Source organism: Brachycentrus maculatus, unplaced genomic scaffold (assembly GCF_059751285.1).
Source record: "Brachycentrus maculatus isolate JH-2025_06_01 unplaced genomic scaffold, ASM5975128v1 h1tg000310l, whole genome shotgun sequence".
In the NCBI taxonomy this organism is placed as follows: Eukaryota; Metazoa; Arthropoda; class Insecta; order Trichoptera; family Brachycentridae; genus Brachycentrus; species Brachycentrus maculatus.
The window spans coordinates 718,979-730,137 of NW_028281060.1; the positions used below are offsets into that span (position 1 = coordinate 718,979).

At 31.3% G+C, this 11,159-nt stretch overlaps 1 protein-coding gene across 1 annotated transcript; it reads right to left on the reverse strand.

Annotated features, from left to right (window-relative positions):
• Positions 1-296: 296 nt before the first annotated feature.
• On the reverse strand, positions 297-10,261 carry LOC148304632 (apolipoprotein D-like). Its single transcript, XM_088267939.1, has 5 exons — positions 9,976-10,261; positions 6,794-7,016; positions 3,891-4,042; positions 2,611-2,788; positions 297-996 (listed from the first exon to the last, which is right to left on the reverse strand). Exons 1-5 carry the CDS (start codon positions 10,096-10,098, stop codon positions 824-826), a joined length of 849 nt encoding a protein of 282 aa, XP_088124065.1. The 5' UTR covers positions 10,099-10,261; the 3' UTR covers positions 297-823.
• Positions 10,262-11,159: the final 898 nt, after the last annotated feature.

Sequence of the window (11,159 nt, forward strand, 5' to 3'; positions counted from 1 at the left end):
AGGATCTTACAACAGTGCATATATACAACTTCCGAAAATTAATGCAATATGGATGTTTAAAAATGTGCAGGATGTTGAACGCTACACAAATGTATAAAGTGATCACTTAACCCAGCCAGTGCCAGATAGTGAAACGCTCACACTTCCATCTTCTATTCGTATAAAAAGAACAGATGTTTGCCTCGGTTGTGACACGTTATTATATAGATCTTGATATATCATTCGCAGGGTAAAAATACGGTGTCTGTAATGGAATAAATAAAATTAAAAAAAAATTAATAAAAAGGACGCCATAAGAGAATAAAACATATTTATTTTATTTTATTTATTGAGCATTCCATGAGCATAACATACGCACACAAATTATATTAGAGAGTCTTTCATCTACACACATATACACATATAAGTATAATAAAAATAAAATTATACACAAAAGGTATATTATGTAATCTACAATAGATGATATTTTTAATTATATAATTGATCGAAAATCTTGTCTTAAATATGTACGTGATACGTAAAAAAAATACTAAAAAATCATGGCATTTTATGTTGGGGTACCTCAAGGTTCGTGAATGGGTCCTTATTCTAAAATTATAAAAAAATATTTGTATGATGTTGAATTTTATGTATGTAAATATTTGGCAATTTGTATGATGTTTTATGTTCTAAAATCTGCTTAAATTGAAGGTGAGAGAGCGATAACACCAGTTCAAAACTTGGCACATTTTGAGATAACTAAGCGTTCTTGTACATCTACTGATTTTTGGTAGATTTTGTTCTACAGTTTTGTTCTTTGGAGTTGGTTCTTGCTTTGATAGCTTCACGGAAGCCATTCGGCATCAGAGTCAGGTCCATTTCTTCCGTAAACTCTCACATCTGCGGCTTCTTCGCTTTCTCGTTCCTTCCTGATATCTGCAGATGTCTCATCATCACTATGTGCTAGTTTGTTGTAGACCTTTTTGCCAGCTCCAGCTACGTACTCAATTCCATCACCTGGAAAAATATTACAATATAATAAAACATGTTAATATAACATCAAACAAAACCACATTTCTGAAGTTAGTTAATGTAATGTAGAACATAAAATTGCAAGATCTAAAACAAAGAAACATATCAAATAAACCTAACACATACCTCTTTTGGACAAAATTTCTTTGATTATTATTCAATACAGTTATAAAACCTGCTTCCATTACCCATAAAGTCATTTTAAAAAAAAAAAGAAACTAAATATAAAAGAGATATTTAAAATGGAGTCATTACTCAACTTAACTCTACATCCAAAAAATCCGTACATATGCATTTAAGAATTACACATAGCAAAAAAAAGCAACTCCCAGTCAACACCAAATCATAATTAGCATACTTTATGGAAACATGCATAGAACCATAAAATTAATAAATCTAAGTGATAGAAGGGTAATTACTGATTTGGTCTTGTTATATAAAATTCTTATCAATTTTTTGCACAGCCCTGACCTCCTAAATCAAATAAAGCTCAGCGTGCGTCGAAGAGGTACTAGGCAAAATAGTTATTCGCAGTATTTTTACAAAATGCAAACTATGCCATGTTCCCTCCGATTCCGCGGCTTCACATGTCAGCCAATGCTTTTGAAAGTATGGATTTATTTAATATATTGTTATCCACCTTGAAGTCTGTACATTCTCAGCATTTCTTCTCCATGTTATAATGAATAAATTTAAACGTTGTGTTTCACTCTCTCTCGCTGCTCGCAGATAGTGTGTGATGGAGACGTGTATTTACCAATGCTTACTATTTGTTATTTTATTATTATTTTATGTTTAAGACTTTTGGTTTCTCTATTGGTGTATTCATTAGTGTATTGTTATATTAGATACTATATATTGTAAATGTATTATGTTAAAGGCATTAGCCGTTTAATAAATAAATAAATAAGACTCGATACACAGAAACACATCAAACAAAACCTAACACATACCCCTTCTGGACAAAAAACTTTGATTGTTATGCAATAAAGAACAAAACCTGTTTTATTATTCAAAGTCATTAAAAAAGGGAACTAAGTATAAAGAGCTATTCATAAATGGATAATGGAAGTGAGCAAATTTGAAAAAGATCGCATCATTCGGCAATGTCGTAATTTGATTAATGTCATAAATTTTTTTCTTTTTTAAGGTTTTATATATAAATATTGTAAAATGTGCCCTCGGCACGGGAAATCTCAGTAAGGGCAGATTATTTTAATTAGTAAATTGAAATTATGTGTCCACCTCCGTAGCGTAATGGTCGGCACGCTCAGTAACCGTACTGGAGGTCCCGGGTTAGATTCCCAGAGGGGGAGGGTTCAAATAAATATAAGTGATTTTTCACTCCAATATTTATTCAGTATTACACTGGACGGTACCTGAAGCGGTAGGTTGATCAATTTTCCTTCATGTGTTAACGATCAAGATAACACTGCGTTTATATGATACAGTGCCCTATGCACCTTCGGGTGTGGATAAGGGTTTTGAGAAGAAGAAGAATTATGTGTATGATGAAATAAAAATAAATACATATTTTTTTTAAAGAAAAAAAAATTAAAAACATAACCAAGTTTAAAATTTTCTATGTCCGAGACTCACCGATTTTTTCTCCTGCCTTTTTGACCACACCCGCGATGTTGTGGGCGGAGAAGGTGTCGGGATCGATGTCGATGTTCACCCCGTTGGCAGTTCCGTTAGGGTGCTTTGGGCACTCTTTCTGGGAGATGATCGAGAGGTCATAGGGGTCCACGCCGGATGCTGACAGCCGAGAACGAATCTGCAATAACCAATTGATATTCCCTGAGATGTTTACATATTAAATATACAAAGCGGGAAAGGAAAACAACAAAATGATATGCTTTAAAAAAAAACAACAAATCTATCACCGTTCATCAAAAACGGGTTTTATTGTATTGAATTGTATTGCATATATATAATAAATAATAAAACCCTTACCGCACCCCAATGGTGCATAGGGCACTGCTTCATATAAACGCAGTGTTATCTCGATCGATTTACACATGAAGGAAAGGTGATCAGCCCTCCACTTCAGGTACCAGTCCAGTATAATATTAATATTACAATATTGAATAAATATTAGAGTGAAAAAATCACTTATATTTATTAAACCCCCCTGGGAATCGAACCCGGGACCTCCAGAACGGTAGCCAAGCATGCTGACCATTACACTACTTAGGCGGATATATATATATATATATACAGACATAAATTTAATTATTATTTTACCTTAACAAAAATACAGGTAAATATCATATACAGGTTTCAAAAATTAATGCAATACACATGTTCAGTAATGGGCAGAACGTTACCAAAGTGTATGAAGCGATCATATTATTTTTGATTTCTCATCAAAGATGAAGAAGAATATGGGAATTTATGGGGCTGAAAACCGTCATAGGCTGGTTTAAGTAATCACACACGTGTAACATTCACCCGTTATTGACAACCACACTACTCAAATTCTTGGAAGTTCTATACATATGAACCAATTTAGAAACCTTGCTCTTGAATCACTAGAACTTCACTAGAGACATCTATTGGTGAGATGTAAAGAAGCATTTTACTAAGCAGAAACTCTTTTATTAGTATGTGAGGTCCGAATCCTGGATTATAATCACACACATCATGGGGTCGTCAGTCCCGTAAAGGCCCAGACTTCCATATTCTTCTTCATCTTTGATGAGATGTCAAAAAATAATATGAAAATAACTCCTGTAATTGGAGATAATCCAGATTTTGTGAACAAGTATTTGGACTCACTCAAAATGTTTTAAAAAATATAATTTGAAAATCCAGTGTTTGATCGAGCAAATAAAACTCCGACAAAATATTTATTGATAGGTGTGAGAGCAACTAACCTTGTCGAGATATAACTTGTCCAGATCGCGTCTTCTGGAGAGGATGGAAGCTGACTGTCTGTGGGCAAAAGTCAGCTTCTGGCATGTGAAAATAGCGGCGTAGTTTTCGTAGTCAGTCATCATCACGGTGTAACTGGCGGAGCCCCCAACACCTGGAAAGATTAAAAGATTTTTAAAACATATATTTTGAATTTACAGTGCAAGCTCTCTAATCCGAACGCTCCGTAATCCGAAAAGCGTTGCGATCCGAACGATTTGCGGCTCCATGACGGCGAGCAGCTGGTGCCAGTTTCACAAATTCCACCTTTTGAATCCGTGAAAGCTTTCAGCATGGCCATCAACTAGGCTGAAGAAGTCGTCCAGAACACTGAGGGATTGAAGATTTTGAGACGAATGCGTGAGTTAGCCCTTGAACACCAGTTAGGTTCGTTGGTACAAAATAAAATATCTGATTTTTTAAAGCTTAATTAATAATGTTAAATTTTTAAATGATTTATTCAGTACCTAAATATAAATATAAAGTGAAGAGCATTTTCATAAACCGAGGTTTCTTTTTTTCTCGCATTTTTTCTCAAAACACTCAGTAATCCGAATCCGAACCCGCTGCACGATTTACGTTCGGATGAGCGAGCTAGCACTATACTCGTATACCAGCTCGCTAATTTAGTATTTTAAATATTAAAATTTATTTTCGATATGTTGACAAATTAAACTAGATATAAACATATAAAAATAATAAGGGTTGTGGTCCCGTGGCTAGTGTCACTGAGTCTTTTGAGTCAGAGATCCTCGGTTCGAACCCACTCTTCCACAATTTGATACGTATTTCTGATAATGAGCCGCTTAGGCTCACAGAAATAGTACGAAATCGAAATATTTGTGTAAATAATAAAAACACAAGTATTTCTCTTTAATAAAAATACGAGACAATCGGTACTATTCCTACATTTTGACATATCAACATAGATGAAGAAGAATATGGAAGTCTGGGTATTTACAGGGCTTAGGACCTGTCAAAGGCTGGTTAAGTGATAACTTTATATTCAAGTAAACTATACTTAATTCACAACATTTTGAGTGTGTCCTAATACTTGTTCACAAAATCTGGATTATCTTCTTCATCTTTGATGAGATGTCATAAAATAATGTGAAAATAACTCCTGTAATTGGAGATAATCCAGATTTTGTGTACAAGTATTTGGACACACTCAAATGTTGTAAATAAATTATCTGGTCAAATTATAAGCTTAGATAATAAAAATGAAAATGGTATTTTCTGGCGTTTCTCATGTGTGTGATTATAATCCAGGATTCGGACCTCACATACTAATATAAGAGTTTCTGCTTGGTAAAAAGCTTCTTTACATCTCACCAATAGATGTCTCTAGTGAAGTTCTAGTGATTCAAGAATAAGGTTTCTAAATTGGTTCATATATATAGAACTTCCAAGAATTTGAGAGTGTGGTTGTTAATAATGGGTAGAATTGGTGAATGTTACACGTGTGTAAAGTGATCACTTAAACCAGCCTATGACGGTCTTCAGCCCCGAAAATGCCCAGACTTTCATATTCTTCTTCATCTTTAATGAGATGTCAGAAAATAATAAACTTAATTCGTCTGGACTATGGAAGTCAAAGGATTAAATGCAAGAAGTGGTTTCGTGGTCTACAACAGGATTTGTATATATTTTATAGGGAGAGATATTTGTTTATTTGTATTATCTACAAAAGACAAACCATTGCTTGTTATCGGACAAGGATATTGCGGTAAACCGTTGGAGTTTTATGATACTGGAAAATCCGTTTTGCTGATTTAATAGTACATTCAAGCAGATATAATATTACAATGCATTAAATAAGAGATTCAAACAATTTTATTTTTTTCATTATTACATTCTGCAGGGTGTCCAAAATTCACGAATAATCTTTAATATTGTGGTAGACCTGGTTATATATTATAAATATATATATATATATATATATATATATATATATATATATATATATATATATATATATATATATATATATATATATATATATATATATATATAGTGTGTGATGGAGACGTGTATTTACCAGTGCTTACTATTTGTAATTTTATTATTATTTTATGTTTAAGACTTTTTGTTTCTCTATTGGTGTATTCATTATTGTATTGTTATATTAGATACTGTAAAAATGTATTATGTCAAAGGCATTAGCCGTTTAATAAATAAATAAATAAGACTCGATGCACAGAAACACATCAAACAAAACCTAACACATACCCCTTCTGGACAAAAACTTTGATTGTTATGCAATAAAGAACAAAACCGGTTTTATTATTCATAGTCATTAAAAAAGGGAACTAAGTATAAAGAGCTATTCATAAATGGATAATGGAAGTGAGCAAATTTGAAAAAGATCGCATCATTCGGCAATGTCGTAATTTGATTAATGTCATAATTTTTTTTCTTTTTTATGGTTTTATATATAAATATTGTAAAATGTGCTCTCGGCACGGGAAATCTCAGTAAGGGCAGATTATTTTAATTAGTAAATTGAAATTATGTGTCCACCTTTGTAGAGTAATGGTCGGCACGCTCGGTCACCGTACTGGAGGTCCCGGGTTAGATTCCCAGAGGGGGAGATATATATATATATATATATATATATATATATATATATATATATATATATATATATATATATATATATATATATATATATATATATATATACATATACAAAAGCAATTTAATTTAAAAGAGTCGCCCAGAATATTATGTTAAGGGCATTAACCGTAAATAAAAATATTTCTTTTGTCACGCTCTCTCTCTGATGTTCACTTACATATATCACGTGTACGATGCAGCATACATTTTTGTACATATTTTATTTATATAATAAAGAAACACTTACTTAAGGGAAACCTGATTCTCATCTTGGCCGGAGTTCCCGCATCGTTCATGGTCAGCACTCCGGTATACCTGTAGTCGTGTTTGAGAGGGGTCAGTCCCAGGATGAAGTGCTGCGATACCTGCTCCAGTTCATATTCTCCCGGCTCTTCGCCCCTGGTAATGTTGTACGTCAGGCAGTGGGATGCTGTGGACGTCTTCTGAATCACGTACCAAATTCCCAGCATCTGTGAACATAATTCAATCCAATTAAATTAAATTATTTTTTTCTCAGTTGAATGTCAAAAATATTATTTATTAATACTTAATTTTTTTATTAACATAAATTGTATACATTTATTTAAATCACAATTTTAAACATATTTAAAAGATTTTTTTGCAGAGACCCACCAAGCCACCTTGTGTGTCTTGTAGGTGGAGTTCTTTTTTTAATACATTTTTTTTAACGATTGTAACCTAATATACACACAACAAGAGAGAACATTTTACATTTTTCATAAAATTAACTCTTGATCATTTACCCATTCCTTTATTTTGCTTTTGTTCCATATTTTATTTTGACCTCTAACATCCGTCGGCAACAAATTAAAAATGTTCGGAACAATATATTGCAGTGTTCGACTCCCATATTTATTGTTAATTCTTGGGACTATCAAACCTTCGTTGTGTGTAAATCGTGTATCATGGTTGTGTACTAGAAGATTTCGATATTTTTGTCTAGTTTGTTGTTCAACGATGATACTCATCCACAATATTCCACGTACCGGCAGTAATTTTAAAAGTTTATATATCAAGATTGGATTGTCCCTTTGATTATTTATATGACTGGGTACATTTTTTTATTATTATTAAATATAGCAGATTTTGAACAATTTTTAAATTTGTTTTCGTCGAATGTCCCCAAGACTTAATTCCATATCTTAATATGGATTCTACTAAAGAACGGTAAATAATCTATAAGGTCTGTTTAGGCAGACTACTAAAACTACTATTGGACATATGCAGAAATTTTCAAATAAAATATTAATTTGGCAACAATAAAATTTGTTCCTGTTTTTAAGTTTAATAATTTTGAAAAAAAAACAGTATTTAAAACGAACTCTCGTTAACTATTTAATTAGTCGTAGAAACACAATACAGGGCTTTAAATTAACGCTCTTTCCTTTTAACTTGAAAAATATTTCGTTTCGGAATAGCCCCTCAGATACATGGAACAGATCAATGTACAGCGTGATATTGTTCAGCATAGCGGTAGCTCTTCCTACAGGCATAACCATCGGCAGGTTGGTCCTGTATTTAGGAATGTGAAACAATCTATGCCGACGCTGTCTTAGGTAACTATCGGGAACATACAGACCAATGTTCCGGATAATTTCAGGATTGTCGATCATACCGCGCAACAATCGATAAAAATGCTTTATCAAATAAATACACATTCCTTCTAGTCTCTAAACTATTGTAGCCAAGCATACCCTGGAGAAACTCGATCGGGTAGAGCTAAAGATAATACCCGAAGACAACTCACCCAAATTTATACATGATTTATGATGTAAAACACATCAAGAATGGTGGCAATTTTTTTTCGATAGCACCGTGTTATTTCGAATTCGTATAAAAGGGGAATTCTGTGGACCAACATCTTAAGAAATGTAAGCTTCCTTTCTTTAATTGATTATCCCATGCCCCTGATGCCTACATTTGTGCTGTTAAATACATGAATACACAAAGACAAGTGTTAATTGAATGTCAAGCCAATATTGGCGTACTGTTTGTGTAAGATATTGCATCATTTACATATATGAATAGTCAAAATATATACATTTATACTAGAAAAAGCCAAACACATTGTTCCTTATTATTATAAAATACAATAGTTTATTGTATAAATGATTTGAAACACAATAACATATATATTATAAATAACAAACGAACAAACCTATTTTAAACGCCATTCAATAACTCAAGGTAACTGGTAACAATTTAGTTATCGACGCTGGAAAGGTAAACACACTCTGGTCAAAATCGAGCCATTAAAATGTTTTCATTGCACTTTTTATTACTCATTCGCTTCAAATGCACTACAAATGCACCCCTCAAATGCACCCTGCATTCGAAGCGAAACAGAATTATAAACCCAAAGTCGAAGGTAGTATTTTTATACTTATGTAAATTTGGCTTTCCAAATTTATGTGCGACATTCTTTCTGATTTATTACTGTTTGAGAGATGCCAATAATAAAAAATTTTTTTTTTTTTACTACATTATTTATATTAACGATGTTTAATTACCTGAAAATTCATAAAAAAGGCTTCTATATATATATATATATATATATATATATATATATATATATATATATATATATATATATATATATATATATATATATTCATTTAGCACGTAATTGCTCAAAGTTTAAATATACATTGTATATGTGTTTATATTTACATATATGTATTTATATATATATATATATATATATATATATATATATATATATATATATATATATATATATATATATATATATGTATATATATATATATATATATATGTATATATATATATATATATATATATATATATATATATATATATATATATATATATATATATTTATATATATATGTATATAAATATATATATATATATATATATATATATATATATATATATATATATATATATATATACATACATATATATATATATATATATATATATATATATATATATATATATATATATATATATATATATATATATATATATATATATATATATATATATATATATATATATATATATATATATATATATATATATATATATATATATATATATATATATATATATATATATATATATATATATATATATATATATATATATATATATATATATATATATATATATATATATATATATATATATATATATATATATATATAAATATATGCATTTATGTGTATTAACCGGCCTAAGACAGTCGTAAGTCCTGTTAATACCCAGACTTCTATATTCTTCTTCGTCTATGTTGAGATGTCAATTGCCAAATTGAATCTTAATGCAAATTATCTCAAGTTGGAACCTTGTCATTCTAGGACAGGGGTGGCAAAAGTGTAAAAAAAGGGTTTTCTTACATCCCGGTTCGACTGCACTCAGTGTACAAAATATGGTACCTACCTTGTTCATTTCAAACCCCTGCATTGGCTCCACAACCGGACATGATCCCAAGTGATAAGTGTGCCCCCAGGACGACGCAATAACGAAAGACATCAGAAACAACACACTCGCGAGATTCGACATGATTATTTTTGTGTAGGTACCAAGATAAAAACAGAACGTGTCGATTTATCTATGGTCTCAATTTTGACCTGTCAAACCGCGTTCCGCGTCCGTCGCCCGCCGCGGAGTACTTCAAACTGTTGTTGTACGACACAGTCGGTGGAAACACTTACAGAGATTGTTCAGTTGGTTGCGTCCTGACCGCTTAAATATCAAATAATGCAGGCTTCTGACTAATCCCAGAATGACGGGCCTAGGGTGACCATCTTTCTGTGTTACAATATCATACGAAATGATAAAAAAATTATACAAATTAGGGCAATGAATAAAAATCTTATTCAACAAGATTTTTTATTGATTTATCAACATAGATGGAGAAAAATATGGAAGTCTGGACATTTCAAGGTCTTACGACCTATCCTATCTGAAATTATCCGGAACATTGGTCTGTATGTTCCCGATAGTTGCCTAAGACAGCGTCGACATAGATTGTTTCACATTCCTATACACAGGACCAACCTGCCGATGGTTATGCCTGTAGGAAGAGTTACCGCTATGTTGAACAATATCGCATTGGATATTGATCTGTTCCATGTGTCCGAAGGAGTTTTCCGAAGCGGGATTCTTCTACACCTTTAAGTCTTCTTGCTTACTTTTAATATATACGCCTTGAATATTGTTTGTTAAGTATATATTATTTTTTTGTTGAATAAATTGAAATTGAAATTGAAAATTGAATCATTGACTGATTTAAGGATGAGATCTCAAACGTTCAAATGAGTACGCGATAGGCCGAGTTCCACGCTCAATGAATTTTTTTAAAGAATAATGTTGACCTTTTTTTAGAATATGTGAGTGAAATTTAAAAAAATATTTTTTATAATTTTTTAAATTCTTTACCGTTCAATAACTCTTTTATTTTCAAAACCATTTAGATATTTATTTCGAAGAAAAACTTAATTTTTTCAGTTTAAAATGGTATTTTAAGCAAAAATTTAATTACGTCAAATGTAGGGTTTAAAGAAAATTAAAGTTGCGATTTATCGTTAAGGGATCACTTGCAATATGTTGTAAGTCTATTT